This window comes from Ylistrum balloti, unplaced genomic scaffold (assembly GCF_031769215.1).
Source record: "Ylistrum balloti isolate Yb309-2 unplaced genomic scaffold, AGI_CSIRO_Ybal_v1 Utg370070, whole genome shotgun sequence".
Lineage (NCBI taxonomy): Eukaryota > Metazoa > Mollusca > Bivalvia > Pectinida > Pectinidae > Ylistrum > Ylistrum balloti.
Window position 1 is genome coordinate 442,358 of NW_026782112.1, and position 25,506 is coordinate 467,863.

Sequence of the window (25,506 nt, forward strand, 5' to 3'; positions counted from 1 at the left end):
AAAACATTATCACAGAAATCACCACTTTCGTCTTAAATTAGACATCCAGTACGTCACCAAATAACAGCGACTCCTGGCAACGTAGTTACAAATAACTCCTAAAACCATTCCTGCTTATCACATAAACATGATTTATATACAAAGAAAACAAGATATTTCATATCACATTGTACAATTTGTCATATTGCAAGAATTATATTCTGCTAACACTTATGCATTACATCAATAAAAAACAGATTATGTTCGGGTATTTCTGGAGTCTCAACAATCATATTACTGGGTATTCTGTCCAGCTTGCGAACAATATGTCATTTAATACTACAGATCGTGGCCATCACAATTTCTATATAAGGAGCACTTTATTAACTGACACGACGGTAGATGCTGACAAATTCTAAAGAATAAATTTGCCTTTCCTTCACAAAGAAAATTTACTTGTGCTACTTTCTAAATCCAGCATAAAATAATCAATTAATTAATTAGAGGCTATTCTTCACGTGCGACCATCTTGTCAAAAGGGAAAAGCCAAGATATATATAGGCACAGTGCCATCGATTTCTATAACCGTTTTGAAAATTAGAAAAAAAAAACATAGGCGTTGACAAGTACAAGCGAACTTAGAAACACCATCAGGTGGGAGCAGATGTGATTAGGTAACATGGTACCGTTGCTGTCGCCGAAACCCGAACTCGCTATAAATAATATATGATAATGTTTGTGATTTATAACACAACCTCTTGGATTCACAATTCTAATATGCCATACAGTGAAACATGATTATTCTATCTACAGCTTACTTCATGATATATATATATACAGATGTAAGAATAGGATCCCGAGATCAACGAAGACATTCTGTGTGTTGCATGGCTTTTAAGCACGTGGTAACTGTATATACTGGTTCAATTATACATTAAAATTCAAATAGGATTTGGCATCAATCATATCTAAGTCTGTCCTTTCCAATTTGTACAAAAACGTTAGGACTCTCCAGTATAAGCATAAATGGACATCCACAACAGAATACAGCTAATGCAATACCATGCTTATGAGAGCCGTCTCCATACAACAGTCGTCTCCACGTTGTATGTTCATGTCAGGTATGTGTTAAAACGTATGGTATTTTGCGACTTTCCAGGACAAACACCATAAACCAGTCACCACAATCATATTTCAACATTTTATGAAACTTACTGGAATCTAAAAGAACAAATTAAAAAGGTTATGTTACCATAACTATTCCAGGAATGAATCTGGATAATAAGAAATGAAGATATCTTATTCCGAAATTAAATCTATCAAATGAAGATATCTTATTCCGAAATAAAATCTATCAACTGTTTTATCATAATAAATTACTTCTCTGTAATAACCTTATCTTATTTCCTACTAGACAGGTGATCGCAATAACTCTTAACTTCTGTAACAATGACAAAATTAAAATCTATAGCTTCAAATGTCACAATTCTACCTGATCAAAATATCCCCGATTCTACCTGATCAAAATATCCCCGATACTATCTCAACAAAACATCCCCGATCCTAACCCCCTCCCCATCCCCGATCTTACCTTATCAAAATATCCCCGATCCTTTACCTCCTCCCCCGCCCCCTTCCCGATCCTACATGATCAACATATCCCCGATCCGCTCTGATCAAATTATCCCCGATCCGCTCTGATCAAATTATCCCCGATCCTTTACCCCTCCCCCCGCCCCCTTCCCAATCCTACCTGATAAAAATATCCCCGATCTTACCTGATCAAAAATATCCCCGATCTTACCACATCAAAATATCCCCGATTCTCTCTGATCAAATTATCCCCGATCCTTTACCACCCCCCCCCCCACCCCGATCCGCTCTGATCAAATTATCCCCGATCCGCTCTGATCAAATTATCCCCGATCCTTTACCCCCTCCCCCCCGCCCCCTTCCCGATCCGATCCTACCTGATCAAAATACAAAATATCCCCGATCCTACCTGATCAAAATATCCCCGATTCTACCTGATCAAAATATTCTCGACCCTACCGACCCCCTCATATTATACAACAGTCTTGTGTAGATAAGCACTGTAAGTGGTTAACTTGAATTATATGTATTATGTACAGTGTGTCTTTAACATAAACATCACAGACATTTCTATGATTAAAATGCCGTATTTTGTTGCCGTATGTCTGAATACAAGTTTAGATTTCTTATTACATGAATATCTTAGACAAAATTAGTAATATCAAGGTGAAAGGTCAGATAGATCACGTGTAACCACAGCATGACCACCACGTGGACTCGGGTGGAGTCCGGTGGAGTAATATACTATCCTCCTGGTTATATGTTACAAAGGTAGTAGCTCCATTCCCCTCTACCAATTTCTGCAAATAAAGCATAAACATTTTAATGTTTGTACATTTAGATTAACTAGCTACTGTCATTTACTCTCACGCTACGGTTGTATATTGTGTGTTACTAGACAAAATAGTGTCGATGTTTTTATGTACATATATACATTGTATATGTGTTTTACATGCAGAATAACCTTTTGTTTGTGCGTTAGTAGACGTGTGTAACTTAACAACGTCATAGTTCAGTATCAGCGTATCTGTGCTATAACTTAACAACGTCATGTTGATGTTTAAGTACCAGCGTACCTGTGAAATAACTAAACAACGTCATGTTGATGCTTAAGTACCAGCGTACCTGTGCCATAACTTAACAACGTCATGTTGATGTTTAAGTACCAGCGTACCTGTGTCATAACTTAACAACGTCATGTTGATGTTTAAGTACCAGCGTACCTGTGTCATAACTTAACAACGTCATGTTGATGTTTAAGTACCAGCGTACCTGTGCCATAACTTAACAACGTCATGTTGATGTTTAAGTACGAGCGTACCTGTGCCATTACTAAACAACGTCATGTTGATGTTTAAGTACCAGCGTACCTGTGCCATAATTAAACAACGTCGTACCTGTGCCATTACTAAACAACGTCATGTTGATGTTTAAGTACCAGCGTACCTGTGCCATAATTAAACAACGTCATGTTGATGTTTAAGTACCAGCGTACCTGTGCCATAACTTAACAACGTCATGTTGATGTTTAAGTACGAGCGTACCTGTGCCATTACTAAACAACGTCATGTTGATGTTTAAGTACCAGCGTACCTGTGCCATAATTAAACAACGTCATGTTGATGTTTAAGTACCAGCACACCTGTGCCATAACTTAACAACGTCATGTTGATGATTAAGTATCAGCACACCTGTGCCATAACTAAACAACCTCATGTTGATGTTTAAGTACCAGCGTACCTGTGCCATAACTTAACAACGTCATGTTGATGTTTAAGTATCAGCATACCTGTGCTATACTGTAAAACGCTTGGTTGATATTGGCGGATGTCTTCGCGCTTGTTTCTATTGGTCCAATCATTCCATGTTTTGTAGCAAACGTTTGGCTATCTTGTATTGTCACCTGTCTTCTGTCTGTAAGGTCTGATTTGTTACCTGCAATATTTGAAAAATATAACGATAAAGGAACAACAGACGTAATGTATTACGCATAACCTTAAAATTACAACAACAAAAAAACAGATAAAAATTGTACTTTACTGTACGAATGCAAAAGCCACGAAAATCACGAAAATCACGAAAATGTGATATGTGACAGTATATGAGATAAATACGGCTGCCATTGCTTCCTGAATGTCCGGTAGAACTCCTCTCACAATACCTAAACAACACGTCAAAAAACTTATCGTAATTATTACAGTAGACCTAAATAATGTCATACATTTGTTTGGTCGTTCTTGGACTCATCAGATGTGATAAGGGCCTACATTTTGAAACTTACATGTAAAAGACGACTGATGAAAATCTGTGAGGGGTGTACTGTATCCCTTAATAGTTAATGCATTTGTAGTAATTTCAAAATAGTTATAATTTCAGAAAATATGTATAATCTAAACTGCAACATTATCTCAGTAAAATAAAAAGTGACATGCAAATATACCGACAGTGTCTAACAGGTTTCTAAGATTGTACAAAAGACACACAAGTGAGTAACATCTTTAAAATACAAAGATAGACCTGGATAAAGTAGATCCAAATGAGTTAAAAAGCAACATAAAGCTGTTTTATTGTTCTAGGACTCGCCAGTGATAATGTGTGCCTAACAAACGGTAATAGTATATATATTTAGATAGTGTGTAACTATATTTGAAATGAATGATCAATATCAATGTATATATATTGTAGATATTTATATTTTATGTATTTATATCATAAATATTTATATTGTAGGTATTTATATTGTAGGTATTAATATTGTAGGTATTAATATTGTAGGTATTTATATTGTAGGTATTATATTGTAGGTATTTATATTGTAGGTATTAATATTGTAGGTATTAATATTGTGGTATTAATATTGTAGGTATTTATATTGTAGGTATTATATTGTAGGTATTTATATTTTATGTATTTATATCATAAATATTTATATTGTAGGTATTTATATTGAAGGTATTAATATTGTAGGTATTTATATTGTAGGTATTAATATTGTAGGTATTTATATTGTAGGTATTATATTGTATGTATATATATTGTAGGTATTTATATTGTAGGTATTAATATTGTAGGTATTTATATTGTAAGTATTAATATTGTAGGTATTTATATTGTAGGTATTATATTGTAGGTATTTATATTGTAGGTATAAGGTTTATATTGTAGATATTAGGTTTATATTGTAGGTATTAGTATTGTTGGTATTAGGTATATATTTTTGGTAATTATATTGTTGATATATATATTGTAGGTATTTATATTGTAGGTATTAGTATTGTATGTATATATATTGTAGGTATTTATATTGTAGGTATTTATATTGTTGGTATTTATATTGTAGGTATATATATTGTAGGTATTTGTATTGTAGATATTTATATTGTAGGTATTTATATTGTAGGTATTTGTATTGTAGGTATTTATATTGTAGGTATTTGTATTGTAGGTATAAGGTTTATATTGTAGGTATTTATATTGTAGGTGTTTGTATTGTAGGTGTTTGTATTGTAGGTATTATGTTTATATTCTGGGTATTTATATTGTAGGTATTTATATTGTAGGTATTTATATTGTAGGTATTTGTATTGTAGGTATAAGGTTTATATTGTAGGTATTTATATTGTAGGTGTTTGTATTGTAGGTGTTTGTATTGTAGGTATTATGTTTATATTCTGGGTATTTATATTGTAGGTATTTATATTGTAGGTATTTATATTGTAGGTATTTGTATTGTAGGTATTTGTATTGTAGGTGTTTGTATTGTAGGTATTTATATTGTAGGTATTTGTATTGTAGGTGTTTGTATTGTAGGTATTAGGTTTATATTGTAGGTATTTATATTGTAGGTATTTGTATTGTAGGTATAAGGTTTATATTGTAGGTATTTATATTGTAGGTGTTTGTATTGTAGGTATTTGTATTGTAGGTATTATGTTTATATTCTGGGTATTTATATTGTAGGTATTTATATTGTAGGTATTTATATTGTAGGTATTTGTATTGTAGGTATTTATATTGTAGGTATAAGGTTTATATTGTAGGTATTTATATTGTAGGTATTAGGTTTATATTGTAGGTATTTATATTAGGTATTATTTATATTGTAGGTATTTATATTGTAGGTATTTATATTGTATATTGTAGGTATTTGTATTGTAGGTATTTGTATTGTAGGTGTTTGTATTGTAGGTATTTATATTGTAGGTATTTGTATTGTAGGTGTTTGTATTGTAGGTATTAGGTTTATATTGTAGGTATTTATATTGTAGGTATTTGTATTGTATGTATATATATTGTAGGTATTTATATTGTAGGTATCTATATTGTAGGTATTTATATTGTAGGTATTTATATTGTAGGTATTTATATTGTAGGTGTTTGTATTGTAGGTATTATGTTTATATTGTGGGTATTTATATTGTAGGTATTTATATTGTAGGTATTTTAGGTATTTATATTGTAGGTATTTATATTGTAGGTATTTATATTGTAGGTATTTGGTTTATATTGTAGGTATTTATATTGTAGGTATTTGGTTTATATTGTAGGTATTTATATTGTAGGTATTTATATTGTAGGTATTTGGTTTATATTGTAGGTATTTATATTGTAGGTATTTGTAGGTATTTATATTGTAGGTATTTATATTGTAGGTATTTATATTGTAGGTATTTATATTGTATTATTTGTATTGTAGGTATTGTAGGTATTTATATTGTAGGTATTTATATTGTAGGTATTTGGTTTATATTGTAGGTATTTATATTGAAGGTATTAGGTTTATATTTTTGGTATTTATATTGTAGATATTTATATTGTAGGTATTTGTATTGTATGTATATATATTGTGTATTTATATTGTAGGTATTTATATTGTAGATATTTATATTGTAGGTATTTATATTGTAGGTGTTTGTATTGTAGGTATTTATATTGTAGGTATTTATATTGTAAGTATTTATATTGTAGGTATTTATATTGTAGGTGTTTATATTGTAAGTATTTATATTGTAGGTATTAGGTTTATATTGTAGGTGTTTGTATTGTAGGTATTTGTATTGTATGTATATATATTGTAGGTATTTATATTGTAGGTATTAGGTTTATATTGTAGGTATTAGGTTTATATTGTAGGTATTTATATTGTAGGTATTTATATTGTAGGTATTTGGTTTATATTGTAGGTATTTATATTGTAGGTATTAGGTTTATATTGTAGGTATTGATATTGTAGGTATTAGGTTTATATTGTAGGTATTATATTGTAGGTATTTATATTGTAGGTATTAGGTTTATATTGCTGGTATTTTGTTTCTATACAGGTTATATATATATGCATTAGTCTAATATGCTAGTGATACTTAATTTGGTTTTTATTATAAGCCACTTTTGATTGTACAAATTAACTCGTAAGTGATGCTTGTAACACCTGTCTCTAATTTACATGGTTCAAGAGAACACCTACCAACTAGTAAGTTCACGGGAGTGTCGCCACACACCCTCTTCACGTCAATAAGCCATCGTTCAGCAACCTCCAGCGACGTTTTGTTCGTGATGTCATACACTACAATGATCCCGTGAGCATTTCGGAAGTAACTTGTGGTTATCGATCGGAACCTCTCCTGACCGGACGTATCCCAAATCTGCATCTGGTAGAAAAAAATAGTAAAAATGCATTACTTGGCTGTTTCATACATATACATGTGTATGTGAGGGCGTTTTTGTGGGAAATTTAAATGAACATGTTACAAATTGGGAGAACACAAAAATCCAGTCATCAACATACTTGGACGAAAAGTCGGTACTATTTGGTGGAACAGGGGGAAAGGAAATATCAGCGAAGTATGATTAAGTGTTTACAAGCTGTATCTGATAACGGCGATGCTGAACGTTTCACAAGTATATTTTAGAATTCCCTTGCCTGAATGACACAATTTGTCTAGAAGCCCCAGATGACTTGTATCTTTGATTCACTGTAGTGATATGACGTAAACCACGAAAACGTAAGTGACAATGAACGTGTATAACGACCTTCTCATAAATCTGAATGTTCGAGCTTGGCTGTACTTTCGGTTTGAATAAAACAGAGAAGCTTGCCTTCTTATCCTTTAGAGAAAATGTGTGTTTACCCTAATGTCAAACTAACCTTCTCCGGTAGTTGTATATTAATTCTATTTACCATGTTTATAATTGTACAGCGTAATTGACGATAATACATGGACAAGGCACTGCACTGTATATGACGTAACTGACTGTGACGAGTATGTTTCCCAACATTTTCCACACACTACGGTCCTGTATGTATGTAAATGTAATGAATTCACGAAATCTTTATAGATGAACACACATTATGGTGATAAGTCTTTACCTTAACTTGTTTGTTGTCTATATCTAGTGTCCTGATGGCGAAGTCAACACCTATTGTTGTCCTGTAGTTGTCATCAAACGTGCCATCCCTGAACCGTTTTACAATACTCGTCTTACCCACATTGATGTCTCCAATCAGGATGATTTTGTAGAGATAGTCACAATCCTCCATTGCAATACAGGGCTATTTAACGTCGGTAATTCATGAAATGTATCCGGAAGCTCTTTCTACGATGTAAACAAATGCGAGTTGTCTCCCCTGCCCTTGGTATTTTTAGACGTGTCATTGTCATGTGATATGCGGGAGGGATTTCCACGCACGGACTATTCTTTAAATAACACATAAAACTTTCCAGTTATCCTGTCATTGTTCCAACCCTTTCGGCTCCGGTTATTTCATCATTCGAAATCAAGAAAAGAAAAAAGATGTTTTGAAAATTAATACAGTTTATTGTTAGGCTTACGCGTTTATACATCATATTTTACTCATTTTAGCATTATACCTGAATATAGATAGTATTTCATAACTGAACTTTGTGGTAGGTTTCTCGAAATGCAAGCTACATATATATAATAAGACCAGCTCTTACATATTACATTTACTATTGAAAGTATGATAGGCATACAAGGTCATAAATATTTTTAATTTAACAGTGTTTGCTGTAAATAAATCCAATTTACATAAGTGTAATATTTTAATCCGTAATAACGTATTTGGATTTGTATATTTCAATGATGAATACCGCACGTTGTTGTTCCATGAACATTATTGAAATATTATCAAATGTGTATATAACACGACCGAGTCGAGCGCTTATCCCGGATATGACACGATTTGCTTATGTTAGTGACCGCTGAAATTCCGCTGACCGCTGATAGTCGACACTTCGTTCAGATCGATAATAGTGGCTAACGATACAAATCATGCATTAGGCATAAACTGTGAAAATTTTCCAGCCGCTGTGAGAGGCAGACAATCTTACCTCCAGGCCAGAGAAAAATTACCCCTAACCAAGACCAATGTACATATGTATAATACAACACAAAACGATTGCTCTTGTTGTTGGAGGAAATAGGAGTACCCGGAGAAAAACCCACGTGGTCGGGCAGGTGACCTTTACCTTTCCTTAAGGAAAAGGTGAGTTGTTTACAAAATGCCATCCGACCATCGCAGATCGGTAACCATGGTGATCTTAACACTCAACTTCTATACAGCTTCCTCCTTCCAAAGATAAAAAGCACTAACGACGTATCTCAGTCTGCTCTGGTTCATCATTGGCTTAGCTTAACTGTACGTGTACATTGATTCTCATGTCGGACTCATTGTCAATGAGAACAATTTAGCATACAACATGTTCATGGAATGAAAATGATCACACCAGCTCCAAGATCAAAGAAAACGAAAATGGTAATATAATATAGAGCTGTATTTTTGTGTGTATACAGTTGATTTAGGAAATTTCCATTTTTTGTTTAAAGTATATATGCAGATACTGTTTGCTGGCATTGTCGAGAAAAAATATTTACCGACCAAAAATGTAAGAAGACAAAAAGTAGGACCAATTTATTAGTAAAGAATATTTCCGTTTACCCGAAAATATGGAAGACATTTTCCGTTAAATGACATTTAGACATATTTCGCCAAATTAACTTCCCTTAAAGAAATGTACATCGTATGTACTTTATTGCGGCAAAGTTACTTTTTTCCGGGTCAATAATTGTGTTCCTGTTATGATGTTGGTGACAAGTAGAAATAACCCATATTCAAAATAGGATTCATTAGAAAAGTTCATTAATTTTTCATTCATGATTTTATATTTGGTCGTTATTTCAATCAATTTCATGTCATCCTTTCTATCGTTACTGATTAGCTGTAACCTCATTAACAAGAATTCCACGGAAATGGATGTGTCGCCTGCCCAGCAAGGTTTCTGGAGATGGATTTTATGGAACAATAGACATATATATTTATTATAATTATTTCCATTTATATAACTTGTTTTATTCCAAATACGAAGAGAACATGGACAACGCACGTGAAAATCAATCCCAAACAAGCCCCTTTGGTTAAAAAGCATTGTATGAAGTTTGAGTCTAATTGTCCAATGAAAACTTATGTAATAACACAAAACTTTTGCTTCGAAAGGGTTTTATTGTAGAGGAACTAAGATCTGAAGATCCCGACGTCTACACCTGGTGGAGGAGCGAGAAGGCAACACTATCGACCTCGTGTGGCTATATTATAAATGTCCTATCCTTGGCAATATGGAACTGCTCTAAGTTATTTTAATTATATCAAAATAAAAAGACGGAAAGAAATTGAAAAGAACAATATTTCATTTCACAACAAACTAAACATTTCAACATCAATGCATTTTTCGTTAGAATGATATTTACTTTGGTTGTGACCGGCTTACTTTTCGAGGGATTCGTGGCTTATAATGAAGACCGCCTTCGGTTTGGATTATGGATTGTGGACAAATGGCGATTTGAATGACCAACCAGCGTCGAACAGTGGACCAAGAATCAGGGAGAATACTTCATGATGATGATGATGGTGATATAACAAATACTAATTGGTATATAATTACAAACAGTAGAACGAATAGAATTAAGAGACACAAAGAAAGAAACACGAAACATGAACACAGGAATATTATAGGGAAACTAAATAATTATAAGGTCTTGACTTTTCCTCTGCCGACTTGTTGACAACTTGTTGACAGAGGACCTGGAAGAACGCTTCTGATCCCGTAACGGTCGCATCATTAACTAACTCAAATATTCATGTTGTGAAAAAAATTCCTGAACACAGAAAAACGAGTTACAAATGATACGATTCCACTTGTTTTTATTGTACACTATTCATAAAACAATCGATATAAAGAAAACCTTCACATTTACATAGTATTATCCATTTAAAGGACCCCGACATTTGTCCAAAGTTTAGGTTTCATGCTATGCGGAAATGCATGTATTTAGTGTAGTTTTAAATAACCATATATATACCTAATAGATTGCAAATATAAACAACAGTCAACAACATGACCATCCTATGACACATCAAATCACAAGAAACAGAAATCGTGCTGGGAAGGGTTTGTTTACAACATCTACATGCATACCATTTCTATGTTTCATATAATTACAACATAGCCCTGATTTAATAAACAATATGATCAAGTTTCTCACACCACTAGACTACTCCCAATAACCAGGAACTAGCTTTTAACAATCAGAAATTTCAGGAAAATCTCTCATAAACACTGATTTCATTTCATTTATTTCTTCGCTTTGATTACTTCATGATACAAACCTGTAAGAAAATTTACAGTACAGGATATTGTACATATATATATGATGAATATATACTATGAATATTATAAAATGAATTTGAAGTTGTTATTTTCAGCCAAATATTGTGTCGGTATGAAATGGTTTAAACCAGGCCAGAGAGTCATAAAATAAAAAAAACACAAAGGCAGAGGTATAAAGTATGGGAAAGAATTAACATAAGCTTCTATCCTCTGTACAATCATATATGTAACTGTTGGAAATCAATTATTGTTAAAGAAATATTTAACAATAATAACTTTTACAGCATATCATTTATTGTGATGAATCAGTGTACATGTGTTCACGGAGAAAAATTATTCCTTCCTTTACAGAGTACTCCAAGATTAATAACACAAGTCACTAATGATAAAAAAATAGAATTATACGTTAAAAAAAAAAACGTTATAGAGACTTTAACACAAGAACATAATTTTGCCTGAATAAAATCTAATTTCTTAATGCAAAAGAGACTGGCCAACAAAATGAGCTATTATCTTTAGTTTCATTGAAAACCCTTAAAATCAAATTATCAAAGCAATAACTTTGAACATGAACAGGAGCCAACAACCAACAAAAGCATGGAAAATCTAACAATCTGATGCATGTCATCATTTCCAGACCTTTTACAACAGAGTTTTAAAACAAGACTTCAGTGAATTGTCCTTGTTTTCTGATTGTAGAGAAAAGACAGACAAGAGAGGTAAAACAACAGGATAATGTAATGCTGAGTGAAATCATTCAAACAAAATCTCTATACAGATACTAATTATTAAAGCATTAAATTCTGCTCCAGGACAAGTGCCAATCACAAAGAACAACAAATATATAATCAGGTAAGACTTGTACAAAATGAAATGAGGTCCTGACAACAGCTATAACATAAACAATAGTCCCTGGCATCTTCTTCATCATCATAGAAGGACCAGAGAACAAAGGAAGTAAAAACTGGTACAACATTACAGTGATATTCTGCTATTGGTATTTAAGGCCAACTTAATATACACAGCTTCCAACTAAGTTTCTAAAAAGCAGTTGTGTGTTTTGAATAAGTAATACATAACTAGGATTTAATCATACAGAAAAAAAATTACTAGAAAGCATATCAGTAAATTCAATCTAAACTTTGAAATATTGCAGAATCAATTTTTGTTTTTTCCTTCCTTTTAAAAACAACTATTTCGTGGACACTTGATTTCGTGGATAAATGAAGCTGTATAAATGTAAAACTGATTATGATAGATTGCGGACATATAATTATGTGGATATAGAGTACCCAAGAAATCAACAAAAATCCCCACAAAAGAAATGATCTTACTGAAAAAGGATGATCATTATAATACAAGATAGCATACAATTCCTAGTACCTTGTGTCCTATCCCTTACATGATACGTAAAACCACCGGCTATTCCTGTTTTATCCCAGTGCATCATCAGTATAATACAAGTTTAATACAGAGCCCTTGTAATAGTGTATAAGCATGACAATTCAGTATTCCTGTTTAAGGTTATGTGCTTTTTATAATGTCCAAACCAAAAAACTAGACATTTTAACAGCACAGAACAAATAATGTACCATTTTCTCTTACCAATAGTAATCTGACCTACAATCCCTCAATACAAGTATCATTTTATACAATAACAAATCCATATAAATCAAACCAATTCATTGGCTAGCAAAACACAAGCAAGCAAGTGATTATTTGCTGAATATATGTGACAGTCGCTGTACATTTAACTTTAGGGCTTACGGAAAGCATTTATATACAATTTCTCAGGTTAATATAAAACTTAACAGTCAATGTAACATAAATATGTAACTTTCTTTTATTTACTGTCAATATGTTAGAGATCCCTATTGTCTATGACACCTACTATGTAGATAAAATCCTTGTCACTTAATCCTTGTGAGATAACAGGTAATAACACTTTCATACTAACGTCATCTTATGATATCTATGTTGTCAATTTGATATAAAGACTTTGTCAAACACCCGGACATAATGTCATCACCATACATGTAATAGATATGTAAAAATAATTTTAGATAATTTACTGTCATGACAACATGTAAACCTACAGAACAACTGAATACTGTCATCACATGCAAATCACTCAATGATATACTATGTATAATATCACTATAACATCCCTAAAACAGACACCTCATGATAAAATACTATGACAATATACAATGTCTCCATACCAAATCCTCTATGACAGAATGTCAATATGACCATTAATTCATTTACTGGTCAGGTGTCCATCCTCACTTCATCAATACAATCATTTACTGGTCAAGTGTCCATTCTCACTTTATCAAGACAAACATTTATGTATCAACAGTCTATTTGCACTTTATCCTGACAAAAAAAAATCAATTAAGCCAAACATTACCACAGAACTGCCCTTCTCCACTATCAAATCCTCAACAGTTTGTGGTTCAATCTTTTTATACCTGATGCTCATGTTATGCCGGATTTTGTTTGAAAGGCTGTTTCAAATTGTATCAGCAATATGTTAAAATTTAAAAAATAAACTTGTTCATTGGAATAACTAAAATCGCTTATTTAAAAAAAATGTTTAGATTTTAAAATGTAATATTTACAATAACTAGAAAATGATACTATCAAATTATTGCACATGCTAGATTACAGCAAAATTATATGTAGCAATGGCAGCACCAATTGTAGGATAAAATTGACCAAAGAACTGCTAATCTAACTTAATTTTTCCATCACCAATATGACTATGTATCATATGTTCATAATTCTTGTGTTGTTTCTATGAACATCGTTTGGTAGAAATATTGTCAAATAAACAGGATTCATCTTCTTTAAATCTATTACAAATTTACAATTCCATACTGAATTGTTTTGTTACTGTATTGATGTGATATTAAACAAGAAAACATTGCAAGCAAACATTTCTATGTACTATAGCTGACATTGTGTCATGGTTTGGTAGAAACACTTTGCCACTAGATCTAATGTAAACAAAGCTTTTGTATCAAATTGAAAATAAAAATGAACACCAGAGCAAGGACATTTTGTACTTATAATAATTTTTTTTTCTCCAATATTGTTGTCTTGTATAATAAGTACATACAGATTATAACTTTAATTCAACTAAATTCTAACAACATTTTATCTGAGATTTTTTTTAATGTCTGACCAAGTTATCTGATTTAAGATGAAACAGTAATTTTGGCGTTGTCTATTTGTGCAATGACAAGGCCACAAAGGGCACATAAACAATGTGTTTTTATAGTCCTTAAAGTTGAACTTTTTCGAAGATTCCATTTTGACCTTACCTATTAAATATTATTATATGCATTAAACATTATTCTTAAGAATTTGTAAATAAATCTTAAATCTTCCAAGCAATTTACAATCTATTTACAATAGAGTAAATCAATTGGAGTTATGAGCATTTCCATTGGAATGTCAAGTGTATACAGGAAGATGATAATTATAGGAAATATTAGTCAAACTCTCAATTCAAGCTTCACAATTTTATCAGAAATATCACCAGAGAGAAAGAAACATAATAGAAAAGTGAAACCAAAATCACTGAATTTAGGGTAAAAAGGAAATAAACTAATATTCTGAAAACATCTGAAAATTTACATTCATTTGTAATAAACGGAAGTACATTTTTGCTATGAAATCACTTCATCAAAGCTGAGGAAGAGGTCCTTGACTGTAAAACTAAAGAGTAAACACAAAATTGTTTACAATTTGTAACAATGATCAAACATTCACTAGCGCGTAACATTTAATATCACCTGAATGCAAAATGAATACACTGAAACACACGAACCTACTAAACAATATTTTGCAGGCTAAGGAACAGAAATCAACAAATTGTCAAATTACAACAGATGTCATGGTAAAAATGTTTTTCATGTCATATGCAACCTTCAACAGTAATTATATTAAAACTCTGTAATACAAAAAGCTTGAAGTATCAAGCTATAATTTTAAAGACTTGAATCACTCAAAATATGATAATCTTACAAACATCTCTTAAATCAGAATCTAATACTTTTTATTTGACCTAAAAACAAAATTGCTTGGTCAATATTTAGAGAGAGAAATTTCCTTCAATCTTATTTGATCCTCTACAATAGCATGGACTAGATAAGCCTACTCATTCCAGCACTTTGTGCCACAAGCTATAAAAATGTCTATTAACATACAAAGAGATAAAATGTGTCAAAAGGAAATTAGGACGACTAAGGAAACTTCCTCATGAAACAATACAATACATGTACACCATCAATTCCGCTGCTAAAGGTGTCACAGTCACTCAAGGTGTGAAAAATGAGCAGATCGTTCCGACATGTGTCTATATTGAGTTGTGGATCACACAATTCACAGAAAAAATTGTCTGCACATCATTTTCATCATCAAAAATAAGCAATACAAAACAGAAACATGTGATTGTATGACCCAAAATGTGTAAGGTGCAATTACATCTGTATCATCATAAATGGTTGCACAATCACTTTACTGAATAGACAAAATACGGGAATCAGTGAGTGAAAGCAATACAACTGTGCTTGTAACTTGCACTTAAGCTGATATTCAGTAGAGAAAATATTGTTTCAGACATCTGATATTTGACACTTCACTTTTATCAGTCAGAAGTTTTGCCTCTTGTAACTTTCAAATGCAAGCTGCTTATGTTTGTAGATTCAAAATACAATAATTCAAAACTTGACATAATTCAAAACTTAAAACTTGACATAATTCAAAACTTGACATAATTCAACCCTTTTCTTGAAAGATCAAAAGTTTCATTTCTTCCTCCTTTCTCTTTGTAGTTACAATGCATTGTGAGATCATTATTGAACTGTTGTTTTAATTATGGATCAATCATGGCTGCTTTAGTCTACAGTTTGTTTATATTGTCTGATATATGGACATTTAATCATAAAGTTTTCTACTTTTCATACTCCAAACACAATCTGTACATCATATAGAAATCATCCACATATTGCACAGACATTGTTCACACATCATTTAAAGTTGATTCCAAAACTGTAGCATCTAGTCATAAAACAGTCAAGAACCTGAAGAAGAATTTTATCTGTTAAATTAGATACAGTATACCTGAATCTCTGAACTGATAATTATCCAAGTTAGTTCTAACAACTAAACTAGGGAATAATTATGACCTGAAATTATATATAATTTGTCGTTCCAATTGTTTCAAAACAAATTATTTCATGATGTATTTCTTGTAATCATTTTTTTCTCTCTTTTTCAACTGGTTGATATTTTAGCACCTCTCAATTGTCTGCTTCCTCACAGATAGGCTTGTTTAACTTCCACAACAAGACCAGCTAGAGCTGACTGTCCGTGTGTTTAAATTCACTCTGCCTGAGTCATCATTATTGTCAAAAGCTTGATCTCCTCCATACCTTTTCTTTAACTCCTGAAATGTATAATAACACACTCTTATAAACCAAAAGTATACAGACTGTTCCACAAGTTATGACAAGTTTTAAAGACTGTAGTTACAATAATCAACATTACTAGTAAGTGGTTATCTCACAAAACAAAATTCATAATTAAAGACTGTAGTTACAATAATCAACATTACCAGTAAGTGGTTATCTCACAAAACAAAATTCATAATTAAAGACTGTAGTTACAATAATCAACATTACAAGTAAGTTATCTCACAAAACAAAATTCATAATTAAAGACTGTAGTTACAATAATCAACATTACCAGTAAGTGGTTATCTCACAAAACAAAATTCATAATTAAAGACTGTAGTTACAATAATCAACATTACCAGTAAGTGGTTATCTCACAAAACAAAATTCATAATTAAAGACTGTAGTTACAATAATCAACATTACCAGTAAGTGGTTATCTCACAAAACAAAATTCATAATTAAAGACTGTAGTTACAATAATCAACATTACCAGTAAGTGGTTATCTCACAAAACAAAATTCATAATTAAAGACTGTAGTTACAATAATCAACATTACCAGTAAGTGGTTATCTCACAAAACAAAATTCATAATTAAAGACTGTAGTTACAATAATCAACATTACCAGTAAGTGGTTATCTCACAAAACAAAATTCATAATTAAAGACTGTAGTTACAATAATCAACATTACCAGTAAGTGGTTATCTCACAAAACAAAATTCATAATTAAAGACTGTAGTTACAATAATCAACATTACCAGTAAGTGGTTATCTCACAAAACAAAATTCATAATTAAAGACTGTAGTTACAATAATCAACATTACCAGTAAGTGGTTATCTCACAAAACAAAATTCATAATTAAAAGCATTCATCAAATGCGATTCAATATAAATACACAGCCACTGATGGACAACTTTGACGATCTTTTTCATTTTTTTTTCGAGAGAAATTTTATATGGTATGAAACACTAATACAAGATTTTATAGTAGACCTAAGTGTATGTCGTTTTCTTAATATAACAAGATAACTATATAAACTTTTCAACACAAACAAAATATAAATAAAAGCATTCTTCACAAGAAAACAAAATAATTGAACTGTAGAGGTATGACAAAGATTGTTCTCTTGTTATATTGATTGATCATCACACTCAGAGCCATGTAATCATAAGTAAACCAGGCCTTTTGCTTTAATTATCTTTTGAAGGTTTCTTTTAAATAAAATTAGAAATAATCTCCCTATATATGACTTAAGTACATGAGAAATCATACTTGATATTGGTAATATCTTACAATAAAATAGTATTAAGAAGTACTACAATGGTTTACCTTTGCCATCTTCATGAATACTTCTTCTACATTAGTGTTTTCTTTTGCACTTGTCTCTACAACGCCTATCATGTTGTGATGATCTGCATATGCCCTTGATTCTCCGACCTTGACCTCTCTCAGGTGTTCAAGGTCACTTTTAGTACCTAAAACATACAATAATCAAATCATTCATATTTTTGAAACAATGATTTCATTCAGAAGCAGATTTCAAATAACAGCATCTCCATCTAAGAATCTCTTCTCCAATGTCAATGTGACCTTTGTTTTTTACATTGTATATGTCTTGCTAATGATTAATGATTGGTATGATTGGTGCCCTTTACAATAAAAGTAAACTAGAAGGGATTAAGAAGTCAATGGTAATCATTTTCTTAATTTCAACATATGAAAATTACCTTTTCTAACCTGTGTAGGATCTTAGCTTTTAACGGATAACTACATACGTGGGATGGGGTGGGGTTGGGGGTGGTCCTTGTGGCCCTTATTGGTCTGAGGTGGTTTCTCTGATGTCTTTTGTTTCAGGGACAGAGCTCAAGAATAAAGTCTGCTGTACACTATAACATCATTGTAGAAGGCAACTAACTGTGGCCCTCGACAGAATAAGAGGGTTTTCTTGAAATACAGGTAGTAATTAGCATGCTCCTCACATAGATTTGTAAGGGAGACTATCTCATAAGATGTAAAGTAATATAAAACCAACTTTATTAAAACTATATATTTTTGTCTGTTATTTAATTGCTTCATGTAGACAAATACAAATACAAATAATTCATTTGCTGTAAATCTCAGCTTGTGCTTCATAAAATAAAAGACAATCTTATACAAGGATGGTCAGGTTGTGCTGTGGTAATGCATTTGCCAGGAACCCAGATGTCTCAGGTTTGATTTCCTCTTAAAGGTATGGGGTCATCTGTAGGAAAACCACATGGATACTTCCATCTTGGCCAACAAGAGTAGTTATTACAAGTTGAAATTACTAGTTTCACAATTATTGTTGTAAAATAAATGAAGTTGATATTTAAATGTACAAAAACAATTTATGGTAACTATCTCCAAAAGTTCACATGACAACTAAAGAGCATGTGTATTGTTACTTCTTCCATATATGTAGAAGTTTAAGGTGTTGGTCATCTTAATAACATTGACGTTTTTATCAAACAATATGTTGTTGGTTTGAGAGTAAAATGCTGCTCGTCCCAGCATGGACAGAACATTTTTTCATTACTCCCTCCTATTATAAACTTGGCGCTGTTTACACCCCATGTAAAAGCTATAGGAGATTGAGAGGCTTACTTGGAGATATTGAACTTGGGTTGTGACTGTTTTCAGGGCTTGTGAAGGAAAGAGAAGTGTAAGCCTTGACAGTACATGTCTCCTTGTAAACCTCAACTGGTAGATTTCCCTTCAGTCAAGGGTATAATGTGTCTGACTAGAGAGCAAATGAATGCTAATTCAAACCCAGTCAGGTCAGGGATTTTCATTACTTTTTCCTGTTACATTAATATGTATAAGGACAATGACAGATTCATCAAAGTGTATCAATTTTATAAAAAAAAGTTTGTTACAGCTAGTTCATAGTAGAGTATAGTATAAACAAAGTACTTTCATATTACCTATTAGACATTGCACTATATTTGATCCAGCATATCTTTTAACATCATCTATCCAGCGTGAAATATTTTCAAATGATGTCTTCTTAGTAATGTCATATGCTAAAATGACACCATTAGCACTCCTGTAGTAGCTTTGTGTTATTGTACGGAATCGTTCCTGGCCAGCTGTATCCCAGATTTGTAACTGAAACATTTAATACCATGGTATGTACACTCTGTCACAACATCAAGAGGACATTTTACCAAATAAAATTACTATTTTCATTTCAGCAAAAGAAGAAAGAGGACAAAAAGTACCTCATCAAATTCCTCTGAAGAAGAACACCAAACATTTACAACTAATTTGAATATGTAAATTACTGTTTATCCATGATTGACAAAGTCTTATCTTTAATAACACTACAATATTTTGTTTTTTATTTTAGAATGTCTATCTTATAACCATTTCATAAATGTCAGGCCAGATTTCAGTTAGGCTTAATACTAAATCACACTCAAGCAAAATGCATTGAATATGAGTATTTCAAGACTAGAATTCTTTCATGAGTAATTATAATATACAACATAAATCAGTGGCTTAAGCATTTGCATACAAGTAGTTGACAAGAGTCAATGATGTATCATGTAAATACTATTGTATATACATAAACATATATTATATGATCAATAGAGTAATAATAACAAAACATACAAGTGAATTGCCAAATTTTAGAGGCAATTTGCCTCTTTATCAAGACACAAAATATTATATAAGTTACATCACACAGAAAACTTATAAACTGTAATCAAGAATGGTAGTAAAACTTTTAGACTCTTGGTAATCCCTTCGGCCAATGGATGCCGAAGGCCATTTATAAGAAGCAAACACCATTATAAAATGTTTTTTATACATATATAAATCTTGGTACCTTTGTTATGATCTATCTTTATATATCAAAATATAAGTATAGGCAACACGTTCAAATTCTCCCTACTATATATAGAAGATTCTACACGTCATGATTCGTTGTTGAGTATACCCCAATATCTGCTGCGAGACAAATAATTAAAAATTTGTTATTATAATAAAACTTTGACCTTTATGATCTTTCACACAATATTTTCATTTTCATTATCATATGCACGAGTCTTGCTAAATGTCTTCTTCCAAGCAAACCGTCACCATGACTTTGATCTGTGATATTACTATATTATCACAAGCTAAGATTAACAAATAAAATATCTACATTATAGTAGCCACTGGCTACGGCCTACAAGTCATTGTACAAACTGATGAACCTATTAGTATAGACATAATATACATCATCCACGTCACAGTCGTAATATTTCACAATTAGGTCTATCTTAGATGACACGTTGTCGGGCAGCATTTTTAGACAGGTCAATTTTCACGATATTTAGTCATCTATCTTAGTTTTTTATGTAAACGAGTATAATTCATGTAAAAAACTTAAACAAAATAGTTACCTTTACTAATTTGCCATCTATCTGCATTGTTTTCATTGTGAAATCAACCCCAATGGTGCTCCCATGTTTTTCGACATAAGTGCCTGATTTAAATCTCTGGACTACGCAAGTTTTACCCACACCAGCATCTCCTATCAACACAATCTTGAACAGATAGTCGAATGCGTCGTCTGTATCTGTTGTATTAAAAGAAGCCATTGAAAAATCGTCTACTTCTGTCACATATTTCAACACACTAATGATGCGTCATACGAAATTCAGAATTTCAATTTTACCGGAAGTTAAATACTCGCCACTTATGCTATGATAGGCGCATTCGACAAGGAAGCACAGTTCACAAATGATAAAATACAAACCACTAGCATGTAAACGCAATATTTCCGTCATACTACGGAGTTTTAAAACGTATTCAATGATTCAAAGAATTAGGGTGGAGGTTTGTAAGGAAAATGATATTGATAAATTATAGTGTATGTTATAATAATTCAATTTTTATCTGCCTTTCACTGTATATCATCATCATCTCATCATCATCATCATCATCATCATCATCATCATCATCATCATCTTCTTCTTCTTCTTCTTCTTCTTCTTCTTCTTCTTCTTCTTCTTTTTCTTCTTCTTCTTCTTCTTCTTCTTCATGATTAGGCGGTGGTTTGATGGCGCAGTTGTAACATACTAGTCTTTCAATTAGCCGTCCGGGGTTTGATTTCCTGAAGGGGTACCGGTTTCCTCCCACAGTTAGACTCCTCGCATGCTTACAAGTGTGATTTTTATAAGTTGCAGTAATAAAGTTTCTATATGTAAAGAAATATGTACCCCTTACCCCGTTTGAAAGAAAGACACACAATCACATATATATGTTAACATTACAACAAGTTTAATTTCTATTTGTTATTTTTAATTGTTCCATACAAAGTATTGAAATGGAGAATTTCTAATAGAGTACTAGCTTGATGCCTGTACAAAATTTTGAGTAACGGGTTAAGAGAGCTGGTCTAATAAAACTGAACTTTGTGATATTTGTGTTTCCAGGGTAACAAAAAATGTATGAATAAAGTCTTTGACAATATATCTAGAGTATAAAAATTGATTAAAAAAAATAAAAATAAATGTACAAGTATTTCCCTGTCAGATTTATAAACAGATTAGAGAGAGGGCGATCTGTTATCTTTGCTTTAAAAAGAAATGAGTTTGTAGTCAAAATATGGTGAAAGACATTAGAGTTTAAGTCGAATTTGTAAAGGCGGTGCTTATTTGTTTGACCAATTTTCATTATCAAAATCAGGTTGTTCTCACCCACCATTTTCGTTTCTCTTTGCTACCGAAAGTTTTCGCTCTGTTTAACAAATCAAAACATATTTTATAAACTTCAGCTTTTAAACAATGTTGACTGTCTTGGTAGAAAAAGAAGGTAAAGTTGTAAACACTGCTGGGACTATTTTGTTATACATTGCATTTAAGAAAATCAATATATATATAAATAAAAATGATTTTTGACAAAAGAAGAAAGACGTTACATTTTGCACTTTTTGACTTTTTGACTAATATATATATCTATAAATTTGTCATGAAAATGTCTTATTAAAGTTGTAAATATTACATAAACTGTCTTTTTCTGAAGTAAAAAAAAAACAAAAAAACTCACCACTAACAGTTATTATATCATCGTGCCTTATAAGTATTCGCTGGAAAATTTCTCGGCATTCAAATACTTGATCATAATTCATTTCAGACAGTTATCGACAGAACATCCACATCTTGCAGTTTTACTATAGTTAGGAGCCGGGACAGATTTTGCGCAAAATCGGAACCATTCGCTGTCTCCGTGTTAGAGATGATGCGTTTTTCGTTCACGGAAAGTGACGAAAATTCGTGAAGCTTAAACTGGAAATCAGGTACATCGGAGAAAAAACATGCCCTAATTTTGAATGATTAAAATTGAATTTTCCACGGAATATTTGCTATATGTGTTTAAAGCCATTAACATATATATTTTTAAATTCATTTGAATTATTTAAGACTTCAAATTTCATTTCCACACGAAAGCTTAAAAAGATATTTCATCGATCAAATTCATATTAATCCATTTAACTGGTCGGCAGTTCTCATTGCGTGCTGCGGTAAGTGTATTGTGGGTAATAAAGTTCCGGCCACACTTCCGTTAAACGTTGATCGCTTGGGCAATTTGTTGAAGTTGAATTATCACGCACAATATCATAAAGCTCTCGCTGTGCCCGCTTTTATTATACTTAGGGTCATTCTTGGGCAGCAACAATTTGAAGTCAGCGGAAATTTTACGACTTGTGTCCTTTTATCAACATTTATCAGACGCTTCTGAGTTTACTTTCTTATCCGAAGTTTGAACCGTAATTCAACCCTGGACTTGTTTAACGTTAATATACATATATAAGAATAAAAAAAGAAAATATCCGTGTTTCCAGTTTGTTTCTGCATGAAAAATAGAGATAAGAGAAATAACGTTGCTTGTTTTTGACCCTGATTTAATCAGCACTGTATATTGATTATAAGAAATGGTTCCATGTATCGGGGATGTGTACGTGTCGCAGGAGCGTGTTATCATGCTAATCTAGACTGAAGGGCTCTAAACTTGTATCCATGATATAATTTTGTTGTCTCGGTCGATAGCTAGACTTCCTCTCTGTGGCCTATGAAACACAAAATTTCAGTATTTCATATAAAGTAACTGCTTTAAAGAATTAAAATAAAAAGTTAGCAAAGAGACCCTTAATGTTATATACACGTCTTTTATAAGACCAACTCTGAACTCTGGGATATGTCTCCTGTATCTTGGATGGTTGTTCTGATTTTTGAACCGTCAAATGCCCTGGAAAGAGTCCAGTTAGAAGCCACTAGACCTCTTGTGGCCATAATACTGGCTGGCTTCCCTTGAGATATAGGTGCGGGAAGTGTAGACTAGACTATTTCCAATATATGATAGATAAGTAGCACATTATCTTCACTGTTTGTTCCCTCTTATAAAGGTGATTCTCATTGTGACTTCCACAACCCAGAGAACTACTAACTGTCAAGATGTAGATTAGATTTACTGAAAGGATAAAGAAACGCAACTTCTTTACTTGTAAAATATTTTGTAATGAATATACAAAGAAGTATAAAAAGAAGCCCACTTTATAAATTGAAATGTGAAGGTGATAAAAAAATCAATGGGTATCAATTCAGGACTAAAATTGAAATGATTAGATACCACCTGACCAGCCTTTAATGAACTCACCCGTCAGAATATCGATTTCTCTGGTATAGACGACATTTTGTGTTGCTCCACCATCTGCTGACAAAGGATCAGAATATCCCGCTGACTGGTTTATGAAATGCTGTCTACAACAAATTTAAATGCATGTTTATCTATATCATATATATAATGTATAACAACATATCGAAGTCGGTGGCTTTTTTTTTTATAAACATTGCTTTAAATCTAAGCCAGTGACATGCATGTAGATATTGCGAGCTTTACAATGTAATAAATTTAGATTTACTGCACGATGATAAAAGCTGCATATGATTGTTGTGTTTCAAAATTAATTGCTGATGGTATTTGACTGGAATATATATAATCATTGCCAGAAGTTGATTTTCATAAATCACTTGGTATCCTTAAGTCGGGCGTAGAGGATGTTTGGGAAAGCCAGAAAAACCTCACCGTTCTCTAAAAATTCTGGGTATCGGCAATCGCTCCATTGTCAGTTATTACTGCTCAATGTATCAGTCCGAAAGGTTGTCGGAGGAAATGGACGACAATCAAACTCGCGCTCTGATTGGCTAGATGTGTATAGAAACCGCGTTGCTAGCAACGACGTGGAAGGGTGAATTACAAAGCCACAAACATCAAATGACGTCGTTAAAATCAACCCGTCAGTTAAAATAGCCTGCCATCTTAGATACAGAACTGGTAAAATAATGACGTCACACACTCCAATGGTGATAATGCTACTAGGGCGCATTTGGTTGGGGTGCTGCTAGGCCGCCATCTCGTTTCCGTTGCTGTGTAATTATCATCAGAATCTCCTATCGGGTTTAGGTTTGATTATAGTCTCTTGTACACTAAACCATTAACAATAAAATAGATATTGTTTGGTATGCTGAGATCGTTTTTAAAATTTCTGCTGTTATTGGGTTTGATTTACTGAAGACGGATTGGAATTGATCATTTAGTATTAGTATTTCTTAAGAGAACTAGGTCACTTTAGTTGGCTATCTGATGTTTAATGAAGGTCCATATTTTCTTTTAACTGAACCTGTCGGCTTTGTTGTGATGAGACTGCGTTTGGAATTTATTTCTTGTAGGTTAAGTGAACAGATCTTTGTGCCTCGATTTTGTTAATTT

General features: G+C 32.3%; 2 protein-coding genes across 2 annotated transcripts; both read right to left on the minus strand.

The window, feature by feature from the left end:
* Window positions 1-2,116: 2,116 nt before the first annotated feature.
* LOC132549638 (ras-related protein Rab-19-like) lies at window positions 2,117-8,110 on the minus strand. The gene is made up of 4 exons (XM_060213587.1): window positions 7,940-8,110; window positions 7,037-7,220; window positions 3,362-3,507; window positions 2,117-2,372 (listed from the first exon to the last, which is right to left on the minus strand). Exons 1-4 carry the CDS (start codon window positions 8,108-8,110, stop codon window positions 2,256-2,258), a joined length of 618 nt encoding a protein of 205 aa, XP_060069570.1. The 3' UTR covers window positions 2,117-2,255.
* Window positions 8,111-10,772: 2,662 nt separating this feature from the next.
* Window positions 10,773-21,399, minus strand: LOC132549632 (ras-related protein Rab-43-like). Its single transcript, XM_060213580.1, has 4 exons — window positions 21,138-21,399; window positions 19,671-19,854; window positions 18,055-18,200; window positions 10,773-16,713 (listed from the first exon to the last, which is right to left on the minus strand). Exons 1-4 carry the CDS (start codon window positions 21,333-21,335, stop codon window positions 16,600-16,602), a joined length of 642 nt encoding a protein of 213 aa, XP_060069563.1. The 5' UTR covers window positions 21,336-21,399; the 3' UTR covers window positions 10,773-16,599.
* Window positions 21,400-25,506: the final 4,107 nt, after the last annotated feature.

Coding starts and splice junctions, on each gene's coding strand:
- LOC132549638 (XM_060213587.1), bottom strand. CDS start 8,110: ATGGAGGATTGTGACTATCTCTACAAAATCATCCTGATTGGAGACATC. Junction 7,221..7,939: donor TAGACAACAAACAAGTTAAG/GTAAAGACTTAT, acceptor TTTTTCTACCAG/ATGCAGATTTGGGATACGTC. Junction 2,373..3,361: donor CGTTTTACAGTATAGCACAG/GTATGCTGATAC, acceptor CTTTATTTGCAG/AAATTGGTAGAGGGGAATGG.
- LOC132549632 (XM_060213580.1), bottom strand. CDS start 21,335: ATGGCTTCTTTTAATACAACAGATACAGACGACGCATTCGACTATCTG. Junction 19,855..21,137: donor TAGATGGCAAATTAGTAAAG/GTAACTATTTTG, acceptor TAAATGTTTCAG/TTACAAATCTGGGATACAGC. Junction 16,714..18,054: donor TATTCATGAAGATGGCAAAG/GTAAACCATTGT, acceptor TATACATTTCAG/GAGTTAAAGAAAAGGTATGG.